General features: G+C 44.0%; 1 protein-coding gene across 1 annotated transcript in view; it reads right to left on the reverse strand.

Moving 5' to 3' along the window:
- Nucleotides 1-11744: 11744 nt before the first annotated feature.
- The window catches only part of LOC147917725 (myelin protein zero-like protein 1), a 60485-nt gene continuing 46439 nt past the window's right edge, over nt 11745-25790 (reverse strand). The window contains exons 4-6 of the mRNA XM_087437474.1: nt 25457-25589; nt 22878-22980; nt 11745-12094 (exon numbers count right to left, since the gene is read on the reverse strand). Coding sequence (XP_087293600.1) covers nt 11993-12094; nt 22878-22980; nt 25457-25589 — 338 coding nt within the window. The 3' untranslated portion in view covers nt 11745-11992. The remainder of the gene's footprint in view (nt 12095-22877; nt 22981-25456; nt 25590-25790) is intronic.

The following is a 25790-nucleotide window of genomic DNA, read 5'->3' on the forward strand; positions in this document are numbered from 1 at the left end:
GACTATTGGCATGTCTTGTGGCGAGCAGAAGGCCCCACATTGGGCGGTAACAAAATGACTTCAAATTTTAAAATATTTGAACTGGAAGAAACTTGAAGAATTTATTTTACATATTGTATGAAATTCTTTTAAGTTACAGAATAACAAAGGATTTCTAAATTTTTGAATTACATTCAGTAACATATAATGTGGCAGAAGAGGCTCTAAATCATCCAGGGTTGAATTTGAATCCCAGCTCTATGCCGTAATCTGTGACTTTGGGCAAGTTAAGAAAGTGTCTAGCAGAGTGCCTGGGACATGAGTTGGCTTTCTGTAAACGTTTGTGACCTTTGTCCCCATTAGAGGGAGAGACTGGGCATAGATTACTCCATACTGGAAATAACAGTCTATTTGATTTGAGCTCCAATTTGGAGTATTGAACTTTCTTCTAAAAATCCTAGTCAAGCCAGTCCTGGCTAGAACTGAGGAATTGGCAAAGCAAGTTATTTCTAAATTTGAAGCAGCAATTGAAAAAAGAATTTTTTGAATAATATACCATAACTCATCAAAATTGGGCAATTAGCTACTGAAAACCTTGCACTTGATCATTTATCCCTTCACTACAGTCCATCCTTGAGGAGGAAGGATTAGAGAATTTGACATGGGCAAAAGTGAAGAGGTCCTGAAGAGTCAAATTATTACTGCTTTCATTTTGTAATCCAGACTGTTAAATTAGTTTGTTTGGCATATATATGCAAACGTGTTATGTGTTTCCTTGGGTTAAGCACTTAGGAAAAACATCTATTAGGATATATGGCATAGACACAAAAAGTTCATTGAAATGTATGTGTTGAATTGGTGTTTCACTTCCTTTTCATTAAAACCTGCTCTTTTGTGTATGGGCTCTCCTAAGCCCCACTTGTCAATGAAATAATTGTAGGATTTAGATGCAATCCTCCTCTTGGTTCTCAGAAGTTTCATCGACAGACCACCATCTCGTGCTTTCTTTATGCCCAGAAACCCTCATCCATCCCATTGTTGAATCTTAAAAATTGAGTGACTTGCATGTGTATCCATTTGAAAACTGACAGTGCCATTTGGAACACAGCCCAGTGGTCAGTTCCACAACTACTCTCAAAAACTTAGAAAGAATTTATATACTAGAAATCCTTATTATCAGTGTAGGAACTAAACTCCATAGACATACCTTTCACAGTGGTACAGATCTCTTGATCAGTCGAGTTGAATTCTATATGAAAATTTTCTAAGTCCTTATTGATGACTTCATTAGGTCAGTTTTCTCAATGTCAGGTCTTACAGGCCTGGGTTTCAACTCAGCTCTGCCACATAGTACCTGTGAGACCTTGTTAACCTGGTCTCTGAGATTTAGTATTTTCAAGAGTAAAGTAGCGATAATAGGAGTACTACTTCATAGGATCGTTGTGAAGATTAATCAGATAATGTTTTAACACAGTGCCTGCTACACGATGGGTATTAAATAAAATGCAGAAAGGTTCAGAAATGGGAAGCTTATTAAAGGTGGATCAGAAAAGTACGTTCTCAGACAAAGAAGTTTTAGTTCAGCTGCAAAAAGAATAAACTGTGTTGACCTATCTGCACACCTTCTGAGGTAATAACTCTTGGAACTCGTCAGGCTTTTACAGGTTAAAGCAGAAAATAAACTTCTTGGGGTGGGGCCAGAGGCAGGGTGGAGAATGCTCAGTAAGAGAGAAATTTTTAACCTAATCTTTTTGTGGTTTGGCATTCATTTCAAGGAAACATTGACCCAAAGTACATCAATGCTGTTGTTTCTCCATAGTAAACAGATGCTGAAAGGTTGAATCTTAACAAGGATCGACCTCAAAGCCCGGATTTCTCTCTACAAAGCAAAGCAGTTCTGCTGGAGCTTGTTTGTATGAGGAAACGGAAACAGAAAGCCCTGGTGGTGGTTAAGACTGGCTTTCTCCCCAAGGGGTCTGTTGGATTATATGAGGTATGATTCTAATTACATTAAGACTAGCTTCCACAACACGGGAGAATTCACTCGACAAACAATTAAATGAGCCTCTTTTTCTCCTCCCTTAAGACAACTGTGTTTTACATTTCGAAACACACAGTAAATTTAATTGTAGGGCTGGGCTTTATTTGAGAATGTTTGCTTGCTTTTTCAGTTCAACTTTTTAGAATTCAAGTTTTACATGTGTGTCGCTAAATGTTAATTGTAGTTGAGCTATACATAACAGCTGGAAAATTAAAACATGATTTAAGCTGTTAGAGAATATGCCATCCTCTTAAAACACATTTCGCCAGTGTCACATTCGATTAAGAAATTCAAATCCAGTGCCACATTGGATTGCAAGTCCTCTTTGGGGTGAATTTGGTTAGAAGTGTGCACTTGGCCAGTCAGAAGGGACAGGTCAACAGTTTACCTCCCAGAACTCCCTGAAGGTGAGTACTGAATGCATTGTAACTATATCGTCCTGGTAAAGCCGTAATCATTACTCACCAGGATTGGGTGTGTGCCTACCTGGGAGATGCCCGTTTCTATGATAATCACCTACCGACTATTGCCTAATTTCCACCACCTTCCACATGGTCAGGGAAAGAGTTGTGACAACTACTTTGGGGTCATGTCAGTCTCCCTGACCCTTGCCCCACTTGTCTGACAGGAGAACCTGAAACAGCCAGTCTTGTATGAGCAATAGGCCACTGGGGCTGGCGGAGGAGGGGAGGGCAGTGCCGGCCAATCAGAAGCATAGTCAGTGCACGTGGAACAATGAGCTTCTGATGAGGGTGTGGCCAGGAAAACTGTCATTTTATGGGTCAGCTGTAGACAGATAGGGCACCTCTGCTGTCTGCAGAACAATATCCAGGCCCCTTTGCTGTTTTCTGCACTCCTGAAAGATCTAGTCCCTAATCTAGGCTCTGGCTTTTCCTCGGCCTTGGAGGAAGTGGAGGTATGTGGACGGAGAAGTCTCGGTAGGAAGAAGGGTTACAGAGCTCAAGATGAGGGCAGCCGTCTGGGTTGAAGACAGGTGTTGGCGCTTAGAGGAAAGGGAGAAGGCCTGGGGCTAGGAATCAAGGTTCAGCTTGGGTCTATCTCTGTGTCAATCTTTTGAGTGAGGTTAGAAGCTTGAAGGCTTAAATAGTACCTCCTGCTGTTCGTCCTGGACGCTCTGTTCTTCTAGCTCACTGTCTTTATTTACCTCTTCTGCATCCTCTCACATGATTTCCTCATCAGCCATCAAACAGCAAATGCCTAGCACGTGAAGGGGCGCTAGGAAGATGCTGAGGGGAAACAAAAATATGTAGCGCGTGATCTCTAAAGCAGAGAAGCTTACAATTCAGAGGAAGACGTGATAGAAACAGATCACTAGATAATCAAGGATGTTTACATAGAAAATAAGGCACACGAGTTTATAGACACTAAGTGCCCTTATAGCTCAGAGGAAAAATTGCCTTGGCTAGAGCGGTCTGGCAAGCTCTCCTGACAGATAACATCATCCCTTTAAGTTCGGAGTCTCTCCTCCTGTGGACTCTAAAACCTGATTTTACATAATGATGAAAAATTGGATGAAAACTGAAATCTATTAGAAGTGTCTAGAAGAGATAGGGAAACAAAAATGGATATAATTGATCTTTAATTTCCTTTTCATTTTTGGGTACTGATGAGTTTTCTTTAAGCAGAATGAAGTACACACTCTCCTTCCTTCAGGACACTCTGTCTTGATGTGTCTTTGGGGCCTAGTTCACCTCCCTGCTCTTTCACTCCTTCCTAGATGCTTCCACGCTTCCTCAGTGCCCCTCTCTGTTCATGGTCTATTCTTGACTGATTGAATTGGCCAAACAATCAATGACGGTACCATCGACATGCATTGAAAGTGCTCTAAAATGCATCTTTTCTCTAGGTCATAAACACCCCCAAAGTGTCATAAAACGTATACATGTGGGATGTAGCATGGTATGGTAGAAAGAACATGAACTTTCAAATCCCACAGACCTGGGCTTTCCAGCTGTGTGACCCAAGGTGGATTAATCTCTCTCAACTTCAATTTCTGTGTCTATAAAATGAGGATCAGGCCTACATCACAGTGCTGTTTTGAGGATTAAATGAGGCAACCTATGTAAAATGCTTCACATAAAGAGGTCTCAATAAATTAAAATTACAATGTGATATGTGCCTATACAAAGCAAGTATTGTTACTCATTTTCTGCTGTGGCAGAACTTAAAGCAGAAGACTGTCTTCTGAAATAGAAATTTTCTATTGTCTTCTTATGGATGTTCATGAGAAAAACTCTCAGGTGTTCATTTTAGATGTGTTTGCCTCTTCGGCCCATGAGCAAATAATTTTCTTATTCTAGTTTCCCTTCTACATTTGTCATCTTACTCTCCAAATGTGTCTACTTTCCTTGCCTAGTAATCATAAACTTAATACTATCCAAGTTCTCAAGTCACGTTATTTTTAAAACAATGGAATCTTAGCAATCATCTAATTCATCTTTCCACTCAGTATAAGAATCACACGACAACCTCACAGGCAGGCAGCTGTAGGGCCTCTCACAAGGAAATTCAATAGTTCCTAAGACTGCTCGGTTCGAACTTTCATCCTCACCTTGTTTAAATTTGCCTCCCCGTGATTGCCAGCCATTGATCCTAGTTGATCCTTTTGGAGCAACAAAACGTAAATCTAACCCACTTTCCACACAGTGTTCCAACTAAAGCAAAATAGTCTATACTGTGCGTGTGAGGAGGGTGTGGTATTGCCAAAATTGGTGGGCTGGAAGTAGGGTTGCCAGATAAAATGCAATGTTTGGGATATATTTATATTTAAAAATTATTCACTCTTTATTTAAACTCAAGATTTAACTGGCTATCCGATATTTTTATTTGCTAAATCTGGCAGTCTTTTTTTTTTTTTTTAAAGATTTTACTTATTTATTCCCCCCCACCCCCAGAGCCCCAGTAGATAGTTGTATGTCATAGCTGCACATCCTTCCAGTTGCTGTATGTGGGACATGGCCCCAGCATGGCCGGAGAAGCGGTGCGTTGGTGCGCGCCCGGGATCCGAACCCGGGCCGCCAGCAGCGGAGCGCGCACACTTAACTGCCAAGCCACGGGGCCAGCCCTAAATCTGGCAGTCTTAAAGAGGTAGCCACAAATGTGTCAGCCACACAGCACTGGAGGGCAGGGCTTGAAAGCAAATGTGTGCCTATTCAACCTGCCAGACTTCCTCTTCCCAGATGTAGGAGGCTAGAAAAAAATCCCAGCCATTGCTTATGTTGGGGAAGAGGGAGAATCCCCCCCGCCCTTTCCCTTAAGGTTCTTGTGGCTGGCCAAAGAATTAAAAAGGCAGGTTAGTAGGAGAAAATCAAACAAAGTTGAATAACATGTATACATGGGAGAAACTCAGAAAGAAAACTGAGCAACTTGGCCATCCTGACTAAGCTTAAGTATTTTCGGCTAAAGACAAAGGGGGTGTTGAGTGTAGTGGGTTGGGATTTCAGAGGGGAGAAAGACAATTTCCATGGAGAGGGAAATACAAATATTTGTCAGATGACTCTTTACTGGGCCACCTATAAGATAAGAATTTCCATAAGATGGGCTTGCTGGTGCCTTTCTTATCACATCTATTTTACATTATACTACAGCTATCATATGGGAGTAGCTCCTTCCTGGAATGGGCCTTCTATGTTAAATTCTTTTGGGCAGTTTGGGGGAGGAGGTCAAAGTTTCTTTCAGAGTCTTTTGTTCTTGAAACTAATCAAGGTAAAGCAACATATTTTGAGGTGGCCAATTCTGATGCCCCATACTTATATTCTGGAACCCTAAAGACCGGCTCCACAAAGCCCCCAGTGAAGGAATGGATGGACAATCAAGTCCACACCCTGAGCCAAGAAGGGACAATAGTTGAACATCCTGTTTGCAAGAGGAAAGGGAAGCGGGAAGCAGCAGCTCCCCTGGGACTCAGAGCTTGAACGGTTTGCATTTCCTTCCTTGTAAACACAGCCAGGTCTCCAGTAGGTGCTGGAGTTCCCTCTTGCCTTCTGCCTCCCATTGTTTTTCTTACAACCCAAGATTCACTCAGACTTGAGAGCAGCAGTTCTCCTGCCAGCCCCTGATGGCCTTAGGAAGGACGTGAGGAGGAGAGGGGCGCTCAATGGCCATCGTCATCACTCTCAGACATTGGACCCCATTTCCAAGGGACCAGGAGGACTTGTCTCATCTTGTGCTGCTTTTCTGTGGTTTATATTTGGCGTTTCTGTTTATTAGTTCACAAGGACAAATGACAATTACAGCACCACTTGTGATGGACAGAAAGAAGACCATTGGAAACAACATGAATGTCCAGAAATTCAGAAATGGTTTAAAATATTATGAAACACCTATACAAGAGAAGGCCCTGTAGGTGTTACTAACCAATGGCCTAGTTCTTTCTGCATTCACATGAAAGCTTCTCTGAGACAATGCTAAGAGAAGAAAGCAAACTGTTTTTGTTTGCTGAGGAAGATTTACCCTGAGCTAACATCCATGCCAGACTTCCTCTATTTTTAGTATGTGGGCCACCAGCACAGCATGGCCGCTAACAGAGGTGTAGGTCCGCGCTCAGGAACCAAACAAGGCCACTGAATCGGATCACGCTGAACTTACCCACTAGGCCACTGGGGCTGGCCCAAACTGTTTTTATTTTTAAAACAGGCAAGACATCTTTACTGGCACCATGTTTGTATTCTGATTTAAAGAAACCATCTGTAAAATACTATTTTTGAGACAAGGGGAAATTTGAGTATGAACTGAGTATTGGATGAAATCAAGGAATTATTTGTTTAAATGGGTGTTTTAAAATGTTTCCCTTAAACATGACAGGCCATTATGGTTATGTAGAAAAACGCCCGTATTTTTTAAAGATGCACACCAAAGAATATAGGGGTGAACTAACATGATTTGGGGATTTGTTTTAAAAATACTTCAGAAAAGAGGAAACAGAAAAAAGGGATGGATGAAGTCATTATTGAGGATGTGTATATGGAGGCTGATTTTACTCTTCTCTCTTCTTTTGCACGTTTGAAATTCTTCATAATGAAAAATCTTGAACATACAGGAAAAATGTGTGAGTGTGGAACCTCCCATAAAAGCAGTTGGTCGGTTCCTAACACCGGCTCTACCAGCACTACAAATGCCTCTCTCCTCCTCTGCGAATGCTCCCTCAACTTCTGCAGCCAGTTGGGAGGATTGAAAGCCACTGGTTCCTAAAGCCAGTTAGCACTGGAATCCCCCAGAGGGGTCAGAAGGGAGCCTGTGGCTGTAAGGGGGTCAGAGAGTATCCGAGGTTTCCTCTTAAGTACTTTGAGTCCAGCTCACTTGGGGCTGAAGGCGCCCTCAGAAACAACGAGTATGTGTTTGATTGGCACGTTCCCTGTGCAGCTTGGAAACCAGGGCCCCAGCAGGAGGAAATTCCCTAACACTTAGTTCTAAATTGGGAGGAACCGCAGAGACGAGAGAACCCGTAGATTCCAGGATTGCTGCCCGTGTGCGCTGGGTGTCTCTGTTCTTTCTGCCACATCACACGTGATGGATGCGGTTCCTGTGAGAGTCACTCCCCCAGGCGACCCTGCAGCTCTAACTCTTTCTCTCCCACTCGAGGAAGCATCAAGTTATGCAGGCCAGGAGCTCGTCATTAATCCACGGTAACTCATAACATTAATAAATCTCTGGACAATTCAATGCTATATTAGTAAGACGTTATTTGTGACACAGCTCTCAACAGATTGTCACCATATTGTCTTCCAAACTGCGGTGAAGGCCCCTGGGCATCTGCGTGTCTCCCACCTTCACACCCACACCCTTCACTTCACCCCCACCCAGCTCCTCAGGCACAGGGAGAAAACTGCAGTTCAGGCACCCAGCACGTTTATCTGAGTAAGGACGAGGTTAGGCTCTGTGTGGTGAGAGAGGCCACAGGGTGCAGTGGTTCAGGACAGGCTTTGGATCAAACAGCGCCAGCCCCAGCCCCACCTCTCTGGGCCTCGTTAGCTGAGTGACCTTGGGCAAGTCATATACCCCTAAGCCTGACATCATCTTCTAAACATGGGCTAACTCGTAGTGCTATAGAGAGTAAGAAATGCGCAGTGCCTGGCACACACGAGTATTTAGCAGCTATTACTTATTACTATTATGTCACCTTCGGTCACCCCCACGCCACGGCAGGCTCCTTGTGGAGCTCTGTCTTGTTCATTCGGTTCCCTGTGCTCACAGTGCCTGGCACACGACGGTTCTCAACACAGGTTTGTGGAGCGGATAAAGCCATCCATCATCATCCAGTCAGCATGTGCTGAGCACCTGCTAAGAGCCAGGTACTGTTCTTCGCACCAAGGACGGAGCAGTGACCACAACAGCAGAGTCCTGGCCTCTGGGAGCCTATGTTCCCGTGGGGAAAAGAGACACGCACAGAGTTTGAGAGCGGGAGAAAACAGAGCAGGATTAAGGGGGTTAGGGGCTGCCAGGGGTGGGGGTGACGTTGCTCCTTGGTATATTGCAGACGGTCTCTCTGACAAAGTGACTTCTGAACAGAGACTTAGAGGAAGTGAGGGAGCAAACCGCACAGATACGTGCAGAAGGCGTGTCTGGGCAGAGAGAAGGCGGAGCAGAGGCCTGACGCAGCACGTGCTCACTGTTTCTTATTTGTGTGTGAGGAAGATCAGCCCTGAGCTAACATCCATGCCAATCCTCTTGTTTTTGCTGAGGAAGACTGGCCCTGGGCTAACATCTGTGCCCATCTTCCTCCACTTTATATGGGACGCCGCCACAGCATGGCCTCACAAGCGGTGCATCGGGTGCACGCCCTAGATCTGAACCCAGGCCGCCAGCAGCGGAGCGTGCACTTAGCTGCTACGCCAGGAGGCCAGCCCCATGCTCAGTGTTTCTGAAGAACAAGAGGCCGGTGTGGCTGCAGTGGACGAATGAAAAGGCTTATATCCTTTTCTACTTGATTAAAATTGAGCACACAACACAATTCAGTAATTGAAAAAGATGTATTAAAATATTCACGAAAGTACAACGAGTGAAAAAAACAAAAAATAGTAATGAACTTGATGGTTTTTCCTTGGCTGGATACATTTCCATTGAAAAACTACACATGATTTGGAATTTTAATCTCTAAGTAATCCCTTTTAGGTGCTCCCTTACGAAAACCACGTGTAATTTTAAGAGGTTGCAATAATAAGACACGGAAAGGGCAGCTCTGCCATTTGGAAGCAACCCCACTGTTGTCACCTGTGGTCTGGGACGGGAATGCTGGGACACGGGAAAGGGCCGAAAGATCCACAGGAGGCGGCGTGTAGAGGTTAGGAAGCAGCCCCGACCTTGAGGCGCTTGACCCCAGTGTGAGCAGCTCCTTTAGACGAGCCTGTCACAGACCCTGGACGGGTCGCTGGGAGCTGACTGCCCTTGCCCGGGGAGGAGGGTGGTGAGAGGGGGCGATTCTCCTCCAGAATGCCCAGTGGGACGGAGTCTGAGCTGTCTGGTTGGGTGCGGAGACCATGCGGTCGCACAGGAAGGAGGCGGCATGGGGAAGGGGGGCGCCTAGAGGTGTCATTAGAGGGAGGGCTGGGCTGCAGCTCCAGGGGGCAGCTTCACAAACATAGGGTCCTCGGTCCTCACCCCGAGGGAGGAATTAGGACTCTTGCTATCAGGAGGTATCCGGAATGTATAGTTTATTCATAGGACCTGTTGAGAAAGGAGAAAAAGGAAAATGCCCCTTTTCTCGGTAAAAAACGACCGTAAGGAAACATTACACATATAAATGTACACACTTGCTCACTCGACAGTTTGTGTCTTTTCTACCTTAAAAGCGGTCTTGGTACAATTCTCGCAGTGGCAGACGCTCACAAGAGTATCCTCATCTTGGCATCAGTTTGAAGAATGGTGACAATCCCAACATCCCCCCTCCCTCCCTAAGACATAAAAGAGGCCTTCCAAAGGCTCCTGTAGTTTTCAACATAGATGCAGAAAAGTTTTCGGGTGCAAGGCAAAGTGGGGCACTTCGCGGAAATGTCTGGGGGCAAGCACTCTGCGTCCGCACTCGTGTGGGGCTGCGAGCGTGGGGAGAGTGAGACACGCCAAGCTGGCACGTTCCCCCACCCCACACGGAACACAGACCAGACGCTGCCCAGCTTCAGAAGACGGTGTGCGTGTGACTACAAAACCCGCGCCCTGTCTTACCTCTAAGCGGGCTGTAAGCTGGAGCGTTATGGGAGCAACAGCCAGCAGCTCCTCGGGGAAGAAAAGACCACACGCGTGGGGAGCTAGTTTTGAAGCCCATAGGCCCTTTCTCTATTTTACCACCTCACGCACACCTTTAAATCTAAATCCTGCTTGAGTCCCTTTCTGAATTGTCTTAGCACTCAGCCTTCAAAGTGCCTCACCAAGACGACAGAGGAGGAGAAGGAAAAGGAAGCAGCTCACAATGGCCCCCAAACTAAACGGGAGAAACACCAACCAGCACTACCCTTACGCACTCCCGCTCACCCAACACGTTCTGTGACCGTCTCGTCAGCATTCTTCCTGTAACTGTGGGCTTTCAGACCATTTCAAAGGGAAAAAAATCCTTTTAAAAAAAATAATCCAGAAAATGGGGGAATGACAATATAAATGTGTTTAATGATCTTCACCATGCTATTCATTCCCAGTAAAAAATAAACACTCATAGGTTTGAGATGGGGTGGGGGGAAGGCAAGGGTAGACAATGAGTTATTGTAAAGGATATCCAAATTGTCTAGATTTTTCCTTATCTCATTGTTTATCAATTCCACATAATGGGAGGGAAAAGTGGAAAACAACAACAATACAAACAGGAACAGAGAGGAGATTCCCAAAGTAGAAGTACTAGCCCTACTTGCTAACAACAAATCCAGACCCTCTTCAACCTCAGAGGTCGTGGAGGCACCATGAAGCTCTGGTGGAAGCATGCCTGAGGCTGCCTCTGGAAGCATGACTGATGCTTTATAAAGAAGATTCTCTAGAGAGAGCCCTGGGGTCCTGCAGGCTGGCTGTCTAGAGATCCCACTTCTGCCAGCTTGGAAGGAAATGAAACTCCTCTCCGCCACCTGGCTGAGGCTCTTACAGCAAGCAGGAAGGACTTCGGCAAAGGGTATAGCTGATACCTGTTCTCTCCAAATGGTACAGTACTCCTCAGGCACGGCCGGGGTGTTCTACTTCAACTACATATGTGGTCTTGATCTGAAAGCACCGAGAAAGAAGTGACCTCTGGCGTTTCTCCTGTGCCAATCTTGCCATGGCGCAGAAAGCCCAGGCAGGGCATAGGGATCCACTCGACGGCACTAACAACAAAATCTCACTACGATGAATCCACAAACTGATATGATTAAGGGTGTAATATTAAAGTAAGTTCACACAACATATAAAGCAAAAAACAGCCCTGTATTTTAGAGAGAAAAACATCAACAAACACTTCTCAAACTGTCTTCAAGTGGCATAGCTAACAGATGTTTTCCAAAAACTACAACTGAATAGGCAGTGCTGACACTGGGTTACAGGCCAGCCTGGATGTGCTTCCGGCACAGTATCTCCATTCTCCAGCTACAATAAATGCTAAGACTGGTTAAGCCCTTCCACAAAAAGGCCATGTCTATAGGAATACTAAAAGATCTGCTACTGTCTCCATTAAGGCAAACCACATCTGAATGATGGTGATAGGAATGTTTCTGAGTTTTCCCAGCTGTAAATGACCCTGAACAAAAGTACAAAAACAGCAAAACAATTTATATATACGTGGAATCACACCATCTTTTCATCATGCAACACTGGCTCCTCACGTCGGGAAGATTAAATAGAATATTTATCCATATCCTTTATACACATCTTTTTCCCCCTCTATGAATAAACATGTGCTGTCCTTGCCCAGGGTTCCAAGGCCACACGTGACTGGGCCACATTTTCTGCACAAGAGTCCAGTTTGGATTTGTTTCTTGCTTAGGATATGATCTGGGTCTTCTCTTAATTCTTCCGGATGTCCGCATACACCACAGACTCGGACTTGTTAATCTTGTCACTGTGATGTCCGCCAGAGTGGTCTAACTGCGCGTATATGACTGGGCCCTGGAGAAGAGAAGCAGAATTAGAGGTTTGGAAAAGCTGTGGTCCCGTTAGGTGCAGGTGTGGAAGCAATAATTAAAGAGATAATGTTAGGGTTCCAGAGCAGAGAGTTCCCTCTTTTGAATGTCTTCAGGAAGACTTCTTAGGAACAATACGTCCAGGAATGACTTTAAAACAAGGTGGGTATATGTTGATAATTGTTAAAGCTGGTACAGGGGATGTGTTACCTTGTCCTCTCTACTTCTGTATATGTTTGGAAATTTCCATAACAATATAATATTCCTTCTCAGGAGTTACTCCTAATATCTGTCATAGAATTCCTCAATCCTTGTAATTGGGATCAGAGTCTTAAGGGCTAAGATGGGCACTTGTACCAACCTGAGACCCACTGAAATCATAAGCTTCAGAATGATACATGTAAGAAACCAACATACTCAGTGCTGCCCAAAGATACAATCAATTTGAACCAGTCATTTTATATAAATAGGCACTTTAAAACATTTCAAATATTTTTCCACATACCTACTTATAATTCTTTTAGTCTGATCCTATCATAACCAATAAAAATACTGCTGCTTTGATATCTAAGATCAGATAACTGCTTTTCCTGTTTCAGAATGAAATTCAAAAGAAAAAAACAAAAAGCCACAATCTGTAGAGATATAAAGAAAAACCCTCGATGGACTAAAGTAGGAGAGATCATTTCTTAGCCTCAGCAGGCAGGAAGAGTGCTGTCAGGGTCCCCCCAGGAGAGCAAGGGGAGGTTGGGCTGCCTGGTGCAGAGCGAGGCCTCTGACTCCTGGGAGAGGAGGTCTGAGCAGAGGCTGGGGGCTCAGACATCACGCAGGAGGTTGCACTTCATGCCCTTTACAGTCCCTTCCAACCTAGAGATTCTAAAACTGTCAACAACAACAACATAACCACCGAGGTTTCAAAAGAAAAGTTGAACACAACCCAAAGCCGACTTGTCTCGCAATCCAGGGACACTCTCCTTGGGAAGCCTAATATTGTGCTTAAGCTTTCAACTTTGAAATCACAAACTCAGTAGCCAAAGCATGTGGTTTACAATAAACATCTTACTCCCATCTAGGAGCCCCCACAACCCACATCCGTTAGTGTGTAACCGGGCTCCTGGTGTGTTCGGGCACCCCGACTTCCCAGGAGGGACAAACCCAGCCGTGAGGCTCCACAATGGTGCAGCTGAGTGGGGTTAGAAGTCACCCCGAGGGCTGGACCCACCTGCTCTGTGGCAGATCCGCTGTCTGAATTCACGAGACTTTCTTCTTGAGGTGGCGGCACTGGTGAGCACCAGCCACGTGGCCTCAGGCATGGCTGTAAACCCCTAAGCATCAGTCTCTTCATTTCTAAAATAGCATTAATAAAGTATTACCCCTCTTAGAGTTGTTGTGCGAATTAAATGAGATGGTATCTACACATAACCGAAGCAGTGTCTGACAGCACTCAATACGCATTAGTCATTATTGTCATGAACATCTTGTTCTGCAAATATACTTTATTTTATTTATTTTTTTTTTAAAGATTTTATTTATTTATTTTCCCCCCAAGGCCCCAGTAGATAGTTGTGTGTCATAGCTGCACATCCTTCTAGTTGCTGTATGTGGGACGCAGCCTCAGCCTGGCCGGAGAAGCGGTGCGATGGTGCGTGCCCAGGATCCAACCCGGCCGCCAGCAGCGGAGCGCGCACTTAACCACTAAGCCACGGGCCGGCCCTGCAAATATACTTTAAAACACGCCAAGGTAACTGATCAAGTGAATCAAGCAGTCAGACTCAATGGGTCTGTCTTTGGTCTGTATGTCCATCCTGTGGAATATAACAGACCACATTGTTAATACTGGATCAAACAGACCCTCAGAAAGCTGCAAGTTAAATGTGAATTTAAAAGGAAAACAAAAAGAAGTTAATAAAAACACTTATTTTCTACTACTAGGAACAGAATGAAAACCAAGTGTTCTCTAGTAAGTTCATTGATCCCTGGTAACAGTCACATCCAAGAATAAGACAGACTCTGAAATTAAATTACATAACTTCCTAGATAATGAAACCTCATATCATAATTCCTGGAGACTCACTAGGAGTTTTGGGGTGTATTCACGGGGGAAGGAGTTTATACCATGTGACGGATTGTAAAAACGGCTACAAACTCTTTCCCTTGCAATAGAATGCTGCAGCTCTTCCCACCAAGAGTAAGAGCCCACTTCTCCACCCCTTGAATCTGGGCTGGTCTTGTGCCTTGCTTTGACCAACAGAATGTGGCAGACGTCACGCTGTACAAGTTCCACACCTAGACCTCATTAGGCCTCACAGTTCCCACTCTCTTCCTGATCTTGGGACTCATACAGCCACCACCACCATGTGAAGAAGCCCAAGCTAACTGCCGGCTGGTGAGAGACACACAGCTCAGTTGCCTTCTGTCTCTCTGGCCAACAGCCTGCCAATTGATAAGACTATGAGTGAGACCACTGCAGACTGTCCAGCCAACTGCAGATGCACAAGTGAGCCAGCAGAGATCAGCTGAACTGTCCCAGACCAGAAGATCCACCCAACTAACCCACAGAACCGGGAGCCAAATAAATGGAGGTTGTTTTAAGCCACTATGTTTTGAAGTGGTTTGTTACACAGCAAAGATAACTGATACACAATGTGAGTGGAAAAGAAAGACAACAGAGAAAGCAAAGAAGAAAAAAGAACACAGAATAATCTCTGAATCAGTCAGTAAATGTTAAAATGCCAGCAAGGTCTTTCATATGAGACAGTATTGTTTTTGATGGCAAGAGAACACAACAATTTGTTGAAAGCAATTGGGACAACTGAAGAATAAAAGGAACTCCTTCCTGTTGATAGATTTGGCTTTCTTCAAATTGCTTTCCACTATCCGCTGTCCTCACTCTCTTTCCCCCGTAGAGTGTAATAAGGTCATCAAGTCAGAGATTGTGTTAATGAACCGCCTAGAGCAGTTCTCAGCAGGCTGTAGGTCTGGATGGAGGGATGGATGAAGTAACGGATCCAGAGGAATTCTGGGGTGTGAGTTGAGATCTAGGATCTGCTGATGGGTCTAGCTCAATCTAGAAAGCTCTCTGAAGTCTGGTCCTGGGGATTATTTGGAAGCTGAAGGTACCCTGGGCCTCTGTGGAACATGCCTCAGGACCTTGACTTTGAGGGGCAACGAGACCAGTCAGAACTTCAGGAGGATCCAGTGAACCAAGATCAACTTGGAAATGAACCCGCTGTTGCTAAGACATTCACTTTTGGGTATGCAACAATGAAAACACCACCACCACCACCACCTACATTAACCTAGCTGTTTCTACCGTACATATTGGCACCCACCCTCCCTACCTTCTGCTTTTTGTTTTTGGTTTTGCCACAAAGAATTACAATAGTCAAGTGAAAAATTGCTCTGGATATATTTTTTTCCCAACTATTTACTACACAAATAGTCCATAACTACTGAAAATGTTTCAGGAAACTAATTGCTTGACCTAGGTCTATTCTTTTAGTTCCAATTAGAGATAAAAATGTCCCTGAATTCTACTTGAATGAAACTTATTCCAATATAAAAACGTACTGGTGAAGGCGTGGGGAGAGGGTCCGGGATGGGAGGGTTATGGAAGAACCAGGAGCAGCACTACCTGTAAACACATACTAATGACTCAGCAGCTGTTCCGGTCTGTCCTGAAGTACTTTCCACAGTGTCTGTAGCTGGTCCTTCGGGCCTCAGAGGAGTCCCTCCTGACCCCCCAGCACGGGGATCTCTAAGAGAGAACAGCTGCTCTCACCATGGCCTCACTGACTGTTCACAAAACACCTTTCTCAGTATTTATTTCACCGGTTTTTAAAGCCAAATACAGATGTGAAACGCGGCCATGTGTTCTGACTCCCTTTGAGATGAGACTCATACTGATGATCAGAACGGAGCTGACAAGAATTAGACAGGCAGGATGGAATCAGCACACGCTTTAGAGCCAGACAGATCTGGGTCTGACACCAGCTCTGCCTCTAACTGCTGCCCTCGAGCGAGTGACTCAACCTAACTGGCCTCAGTTTCTTCAGGCGTAAAATAGGGACGATAAAAGAACTTCCCCTAGGGCTGTTGTGAGGACTAACTGAGACAATGCACACCACATATGTCTTCTCGAAACATCGCCACTTCTACGTACTATCGCTGACAAATACATAGCCATTCCACTCAATCACTGTTCTCTAAAACACACCTGCCGTTTGCATACACAGCATTAACATTTCCAGAAAAGGATCTAGAAAACCAACTGTTCATAAAGCATATACCCAAAAATTATTTTAAACCAATGTCAGTCAAAACTAGGCTTTACAAAGAAAGATTTTACTTATATTTTCCCTAATGCCAGAATACTCCAAACTCGAGGTAGTGCCCACCTAACACCCTTCCCCACCCAAACCCCCACTCCGCTTTGCTGGAAGAACTCTACTCTGGCTCTGGTGTTCACCGCCCCTCTGCTCAGGAAATGACCTCACCCTCCCCCGCCCCCGGGGGTGAAGCCAGACAACTCCTGTCCCCTGCAGAGACTGGAAGAGGCACCAGCAGGTGACCCACTCTGGCCAGTGGGGACTAGGAGGAGTTTGCTGGGGCGCTTCTGGTAAAGGTTCTCCTCGGTAACAAGAACTGCGTGGAGGAGATTCAGCGGTTCTCCCAGTTGCCCCTTTTCCGGTGCTGCCTGAAACCATGACAGCCATCTGGAGGCTGAGAGAAGGAGCCTGAGAACAAAGACAACATGCAAAGGATGAAAGACTAAGATGGAAAGAACTTGTGTCTTTAATGACACTGCTGGGCCACGGAACTAATGAACATAGAAGTACCCTGCTTGGGACCTCTTGTGACTTAATAAACCTCTTATTGTTAAAGTCACTTTTAGTCAAGTCTTCTGTTACTGAGTCTTCCAATTATAACAAAAATAGTGACCACAGACAGACGAGTAATACAGCAAACTTAACGACCCACCTGGGCATTACGTTTCCCTTGTGTCAACTTCCTTCTTAGAGCGCTAGTCTTCTCTCTCTTTTCTGATAAAATAATGTGGAGTTATCTATTCCTCCAAATAGTTATGACTAATGCTATTAGATTCTCAGATGATGCCTGCAGGCAGGAAATGGGAGGCTCTGCTGATGAAGGAATATGTATGACAGAACCCTTGGAAGAAAGCGCCAAGGGAGAGTCTGCACATATTCCTACCACGTCCGCATTTCACAGATTTGACTGCTAATATGTGGACAGCAACTGCCTAAACCTGTCCTTATAAGGCACAGCGTACCACGGACTCTTATAATTAGAAATGGAAAGATGAGAAGGAGGTTAGAGGTCAACTTGCCCCAACCCATCATTTCAAAGATGAGGGAGCAGATGTTGAGGTTAAATAATTCTCCCCAAGTTAACACCATTAGCTGGACCCCAGAGTCAATACTAGTTTGTAACACATCACTAATCCTTAAAACATTACCTTGGAGTTCATCTAAATATGAAGATATCCTCAAGGTTGTTTGTCAGATTATTAAAAAAAAGAAATGTTTCTCAGGATATTAAAAAAAATTTCTCCCTATCATGGAAAAGCCTAAAAATGATCTGAACAACCCAGGAGACTCTGGGGTTCTTGAGGGCAGGAACTGGGTGTTCCCCATCCCTGCACTTCCCACGTCCAGCCTGCACTGCATGTGTGGTGAGCACGCAAATGCGTGTGGACGTGACCCCGAGAACATACAATGCAGCGATCAGATGGTAAAAGAACTGCTGTGCTTGGTTGTGCTCACCTTTGAAGGGTATTTGATCTCATCAATTCCCTAATAAGATGAACATATCAGGTCAAGGAAATTCTTCCTAAACAGTGAAAACCTCCGCCTCACTTGGAACAAACTGAAGATACAGTACATTGTAAGGACTCTGGGGAGGACAACTCCCATAAAATAGTCTGGAGCTCTGAAAGAGAGTTATTCCAACTCATAGGCTGAAGGTAGCATGTGATGGCACAGAAGCATCCACTGGGATCACTGCTAATGCTCTACAGAGCTTGGGAACCTTGTGGAGTGTCTGGAGCAAATGTTTTAACCCTAGGAGAGCAGCTCCTGTTGTAAGTTGGCACGACCACAAAATGTAAACCTAAACAAAAAAATTGGAAGACAAATCTGCTAGGAAATCACACAGTCCACTTCCAAGTCTGTGTTAACTGGCAAAAGATTTATAAGTTCCAGAAACAGGTAAGGCAGAAAATAGTTTTAACAACAATTGTAACTGTAAAATAAGAGACACAGCACGACTTGATGAAAAATAATGGAGTGAGACAGAGGGTACGCCAGGTACATGTCACCTGAACAGAAACCCTGATTTGCAGCATGTTGGGGAGAAAAGAGGCCTTCAGGGGCCTGCACTGAGCACAGAGGAAGGAACCCAGGGCTCTCCCGTGAGGAACTCTCCAGTTTTACCCTCAATTGTAACACCACTCTGGTGTTACATCGCAAATGCTGAAAGTGACGATATGGATGGACACAACAGCTGAATTACTTCTCACCAGCGTCTAGAAAATGCCGAGTCAGGCCTGGGCCGAACCCTGGGGCTTACTCACAGGAGAGACAAGCCAGTCTCTGACTCACGCACACTAGGGCGAGGTGGTGACGCTGCAAACAGGGTGGGCACGTCCTTACTGACAGTGAGCCCCCCTCTCTCCTGCCTCTGCTCAACTCCCAAGCAGGAAATCAGAGGATTTCTCTCTGGAGAAATCGACTAAACCAAGAGAAAAGACCCTCAGCAACTGACACTTAGAGGCCCCCCGTGAAAGCCAGCCGGCACTGTGTACAATCTGTGACACCCACGATCCAGTAAGTTCTATCTGTGCACAAAGAGCCTCTGATCAGATGAGAGTGCCGTAAATATGAATGGATAACCAAGGAGCATTGGGCATTTGAGGAAAGATTCTAGCATGAAAGACAAATTATAAGAGAAAAAAGGGAATTCAAAAGGAACAGAGCAAAATCAAGTAATAGAAGAAAACATAAAAATGTCATACAAAACAGAAGAAAAAATATGCTCACAGAAATACGACAATGCATCCATGAAAACAAGTACATTATATTATAATCAGAGAAAAAGACATAGCTCTTGAAAATTAAAAAAAAAAGATAGCAGAAATAAAATAGTCAATAAAAGTTGGAAGATAAAGTTGCAGAAATTTTCTAAAAAGCAGAACAAAAACTGCAAAATAGAAAAAAAAGAAAACTAAAGTATTGATCTAGGAGATGGTCAGTTCCTAACAGGAATTTCCAAAAGAGAGAACAGACAATAGAAGGAGGAAAATTTCCAAAGAATAATGGAAGAAAATATCCTAAAACTGAAGGACACAGTTTTTAGACCGAAAGAGCCCACTGAACAGCCAGCACAATGAATAAAAAAGACCCACATTTCAGAACACGAGGGATATGAAATTTGAGAACACAAGGGATAAAACAGATTCTAAGAGAAAGGGAAGAAAACTGGCCCCACACGCAGGAGCAGGAATCAGAACACTATCAACTTCTTAGCTTCTTAGCATGGCAAGCTAGAAGAATCAGCAATGCCTCAAAATGCTGAAGAAAAATGATTTCCAACCTGGAAACCTACCCAACCAGATTATCAATCAATCTTGAGGGAGGAAAATAAAAACAATTTTAGACATGCTAAAAACAAATGTATTATCTTACAGTTTGAAGGTCAGAAGTCTGAAATGGGGCTCACTGGGCTAAAATCAAGGTATCAGCAGGGCTGCGTTCCTTCTGGGGGCTCCAGGGAGAATCCGCTTGTCTTTTCCAGCTTATGGAAGCTGCCTGCATTCCTTGGCTCATGACCCCTTCCTCTATCTTCAAATCTCTCTCTGACTCTGACCCTCCTGCCTTCCTCTTACAAGGACCTTTAAGGTTACATTGGGCCCACACGGATAATCCAAGGAAATCTCCCCATCTCAAGATCCTTAATCTTAACATTAAGGCTGCAAAGTCCCTTTTGACAGGTGAGGTTACATATTCCACAGGTTCCAGGGATTAGGATGTAGACTGCTTTGGAAGTTATTAATCCACCTAGCCTACAAAGTCTCAAAACTTTTATTTCCTGTGCATCTTTTCTTAAGAAGTTATGAAGGATACATTCCACTATAATATTAGCTCCATGAAAAACAAAAAAATTGTACAAGAAAGCAAATGTCTGTGGTACAATGGTGAAAAAGATAAATACATGTAGCACTGAAAAATAACCACCTAACTACAGTGAGATAACAATACTGGGATGAGGCATGTCTGTATATACGTGTATATACGTGTATGGTGAGAAGAAGGGCTGGGGGGAAAAGAGAACTAAATTCTCATATTCCATAACATGGAGTTAATAGATAATATCTAAAACTGAAAAATCTAGAAGTAGCAATACAATAAAGTTGTTTAGAAATATGAAGATAAATACCAGAGGAAATGGCTAGAAGAATGCAAAAGTGTTTAGCTATTATTTCTTTAAATTTTTTTTCTCACTCCCCTCTCTTTTCCTTCTCAGATTCCAATCAGATTGCTTGATATTGTCCACTGGCTTACTACTACAGCTCTGTTCATTTTCCCCAATCTTTCTCTTCATGCTTCATTTTGGATGGTTTCCATTGCTATGCCTTCATGTTTACTGATCTTCTCTTCTGTAGTGTCTAATCTATTGTATATGCCATCTAATATTTTTTTCAGTTCTAAAAGTTCCATTTTAGTCTTTTTTATACTTCTATTTCTCTCCTCATTATGTCAAGCTTTCCTAACATCTTTAAGTTTACTTATAAGATTTATAATACTTATTTTAAGGTCCTTATCTATGAATTCCATCATCTCTGTCATTTCTGGCTTTGTTTCTATTGGTTGATTTTTGCCTGGTCATGTGTTTTATTTTCCTGCTTCTTTGTATGCATTGTAATTTTTTATTGGTGCCAGATATTGTAAATTTTAATTGTTGAGTACTAAATTTTTTTGTATTCTTGTAAAGAGTGCTGGACTTTGTTCTGGCATGCAGCTAAAATACTTTCAAGATTAGCCTGCTTCTTTAAAGGCTTCCTTTATGCTTTGCTATGGAGGGTCCACGGTATCCATACTCGGGTGCTAACAGCCCTACTACTGAGGCGTGACATTTCTGGGGACTCCCACCAATACCCCACATATTATGAGGTCTCTCCACTCCGGCCTTTAGGAACTCACACTATCCCCAGCCCTGTGTGGGCTCCAGGCACTGTGCAACCTGCCGCTTTACAGGTGGTTCTTTCTCCATCACAGGAAGTTGCTCCCATGCATGCACAAATCCGCACTCAGCAAAGGCTCAAGGGACCCCACTCCCGATCTCTGAAGCTTTCTCTCTCTGTGCAGTTTCTTCTTCTCTGTGACTCTGTCTCATAAATCCTAGCCACCTTGGCCTCCCCAAACTCCAACTTCTGCCTCCTCAATTCACGAGACAACTGAGCTCTCTTTCTGTTGCCCCTCCCGCACCACAGTCTGGAAACGCCTCGAGGCAGTAAGCTGGGACAATCACAGGGCTCACCTTGTTTCCTTTCTTCCAAGGACCACAGTGCTGCACAACCTGTTTTGCAATGTCCAAAAACCATGGTTTCTTTTTTACTTTTCTAGTTTGTTTTCAACAGGTGAGCAACTCCCATAGCACTTCAAGGGTAGAAGAAACAGTTTCCAAGGCTTCCTTAGCTGTTAGGCTTGTCTGCAACTCTCAGGCCTTTGTTCACAACCCTATTCCCATTCACAGCGCACATCAGCTAACACGAGGCACCTCAGGTATACCATGTGATCCGAGAGAGACAGACAGACAGACCAGGAATAAGTAACAAGACTGATGCTGTGATAGATCATGTGCTCTCCAGAAATGGGAGTTCTAACCCCACTTCTGTCACTAACTGCCTACGTGCTTTTAGTAATTTAACATCACAGTGCCTCAGTTTCCCCACCACATTTAACAACTGTGGAATTAGACTATGGGTACTTCTTCTACAAAACACTGTTATTATTTTCTTTACTTCCTCTTAAATCCACCCCCCACCCACCCTTAAACACCTCCTCAGGACAAAGCTATAGCTACCCAAATTCCTGATGCTTCCTACCCCAGAAGAATGGAATTTCTGCCATGCCACAATCATAGTTACAATAGCATAGCCCAAACACAATCTTACCCACAATGCTACATTCTGTGCTAAGTTCCAAATAAAAGTGATTTGTCTTTTCTACAAAAACTAGAAACCAAAGCCTTTTCTCATTCATCAAGCCTACTAATTATTCAGATAAATGCTTACTTTCCATTTCTTCTAAAAAATTCATACAACATAATTTTTCTCTTTTATTTTCAATACCAAGAATATCAACTTTTTCCTGCTAATTCCTTGTCTTATAGAGCACCTCAATACAGATTCTAGTTCACTAGATTTATTTCCTTGCACAACTAAGGAAGAATCTTTTACACCTGACACAGCCATTTCCTAATTCCACTTGGGCCCGAGGAGCCACCTTATTAGTTAACAATCTGTTAGCGGTAGTTTGGTGGAAATCTTTCCTCAGGTCAGATTTTTCTCCATATATTCACCTGTAGTCCTCCTAAACCAGCTCTTAACTCCCCTCTCCCTTCTTGCTCTGTCTGTCTGTCTCACTCTCTTTCTGTCTCATGGTTCAGTATTCCTTCCTGCACCCGGGAGAGTGACAGAGCACCAAAGTGTAGAGCACGGTACTGTGGCCAGAACTGCAATCAGCCGTTACCTGGTGAGATCCAGAAGGCAGGCTCTTTACTAGACCCTCTGTGTCGAAGGGGGACTTCCGTGGAGCCTGCTTAACTGGAGACACACTCTCTGATGTGCTGCAGCTGATGAGTTGGCAAGTGGGAGAACAAATGTAAAAAAAAAAAAAAAAAATTAAAATTTTTTCTATAAAAATATAGAAATGCAAGTGATGACAAGATGAAGCAGTAGACGTGTAAAAACAAAACAACAGAACAACGGGTATCAAAACGCTCACATATCTTGAAACTACTTTTTATCCCTGACACGTTCTTCCAAGTCCATGAACCTGCTCCGGGGGAGGTACAGAAACCAGTGTGGGGTAAGCTCTTTGCCCCAGTTTACAGCAACGGTGTCTGCTGAGGGGGACTCCGGCTACAATAATACATCTATCCTTTTGCTCCTTTGCCTTTTTCCCCTGCCATCAAACCTCCTTTGGGATAAAGGTTTAAAGGAGCAAGTCATACCTTCTTAATGGCAATTTGCTTTTGTAATTATCAAAAGCAACCTCTTCTGAACGTATTTCAAAAATTACAGACACATCCAGACTCACAAGCTTGACTCGTCTCATTCTTTCCACTCCCTGGCTCTCCATATTTTATTTCCCCACCAATACCACAACCAAACCAAAGAAAACCCAGGAAGTCAGGAATGGTAAGAAACTGTGGAAGCCACATCACACAGGCTGAATGTTTTCAGGGGCACAGGGGTCTTCAACACAAGCCCTATCTCATAAATAAACCGAGAACGTGAATGCCAGGATTCCCTAATGAAATGGGTCATCAGCAGAGCTTAAATCCTTTATAACATATTTTTGAAAAAAATCTTAGGAGTTTGGAGAGGATCACGTTTAAAATGTTGTTACTAAGACCAAATCATAACATGCATTCTGCAAACTGTGTCTTCTCTGAAATGGGAGGCTATACGCCCCAAACCAAAATGGCCTGAATATTCTAACACAAAGAGGGTCTCAATCACCAGTAATACAATTCACGTATGAAAAAGGAAAACTAAAATACACACACACACACACAAAGGCATTTTACATGAAGAACATATATGGTCAGATGATCATACAACCTCTAGGTAACTTGACAACCCAATTTCATTGGGATGGTATGCTCGACATGTTTCTAATTACAGACACATGACATATTTGTGGACAAACCACAACAGCTGTTGGGTTAGCTCAGAGCTAGCTGGTTAGTTGTCAACAAGGGAGACGGGCTGAATACATACACATGAATATTAACAGCAACGGGCGATGTGATTAGTTACCATGTGTCTAGTGGGAGTGGAGGAGGAGACCCAGCCCTGTTACAGTCCCAATGTGTCGTCTATGTCAGCTTTCCTTAAGAAGTGGAAGATAAGCAGGATCTGATCCCGGCACACCAAGGTAGAAAAGGCAGGGGAGGGAAAAAAACCAAAGTAAGAAGAACAGCAGCATTCACGATGCCATGCAGGATTGGAAGGCAGGCTTTTTTGCCCCTTTACTAACCCCAAAGCAAGAACTACAGAGACTGGCATGTCACCACCCTGGATTAGTCTCACGTTGAAAACCAACACTCCAGTTATATTTCATCATGAAACACTCACCATGCAAGGGGGTAGATACAGTCAGCAGAACAGAAGCATTCCAAGCAAGTAATATGTGAGTTTGAACTCGTTAAAACACAGCGCTCCTAAACACTAGAGCAGCAGATCCCAAAGAGAGAGGTTCCCACCGTCCACCAGCAAGGGCGTCCCGGGCATGCAATCCTCCCAGCTCACAGCCCTTCGGGATGGGCAGGTGAGCCGTGCACCCGGGCCACAGCTCGTGCTACCTCGCCTGCGTCCAGCCTTCACTCTGTCTTACCACACGAGTTCTACAGAGCTTACGTGGTCAGCTCTCCAGCTGGAGTGGGGAAGAGAAGGTCTTTCCATTAGACACACACCCAGGCTCAAGTGTGTGCTCTCTGAGAAGCCATAAACAAAAGGAATTCTACTTTTCGGTATTGCCGGTATATTTTGGTGTTTAACTCTTATTACCCCAGCTTGGTTGAGGCCAGCCATGCATTCGAGAAGGGTCAAAGCAATAATATGGATCACAAAACTACAGAAAGGAAAAGCCCTGCATCCTTGCATCGGGTGGGGGTTGTTTACTAGCACAACTCTTCTTGAGTAGAGTTTGGTATTTGCCCAACTGGAAATAAGAGCCTTATGAGATTATTGCCAAGAGATGAAAATTAACCTCTTGAATTGAGTAAGTGATGGCTCTGGCTTAATAATACTAATTGCAGAGTGGACGGTACTGACACACACGGCAGACTGCTGAGCAGTTCATGTCACCAAACCCGAGAAAGAAACTGTACAACAGGGATGAGTGTCACAGTCCACATTTAATGGCAGCCACTGATCTCTGCTTGCCGATGTCAGAACTCCTCCAAAGGAGACGGCCCGATTCTGGCACGAAAGCAAACAGTAGCTAATTCTTCACAATTCTTTCTCCATAAAAAATGCAGACGTTTTTATAAACCCTGATTCCTGTCCTCCAACCCTTCCCTAAAAAGCAGTGTTTCTTACCCAGTGTAATCCCGTTTGGAGTTTTTCCTTCTATAGAGGACGGCCAGAATCATGCTGATGAGCAGAGTGAGGCCTAGGACCACGGCAGTAACTATCCCCACCACCACCCAAACCGGAAACACGGGCAAGATCTCTGGAGAGAAAGAACGAAATAGTGTTAAGGTACATTGCTAACAGAGAGAAGAAATGGACTTCTACTAAATGAATAAGCAAGTGTCTTCCTTTAGTAGTTATGACACCCTCTTTTATTATCCAAATTATGAGATCCTGGTATCTAAGTGATGACATACAAATATTAGCTGATAAAGAATGAACTACAGGGCCGGCCCCGTGG

This window comes from Ceratotherium simum, chromosome 2 (genome assembly GCF_057802395.1).
Source record: "Ceratotherium simum simum isolate JZ-2026a chromosome 2, ASM5780239v1, whole genome shotgun sequence".
Lineage (NCBI taxonomy): Eukaryota > Metazoa > Chordata > Mammalia > Perissodactyla > Rhinocerotidae > Ceratotherium > Ceratotherium simum.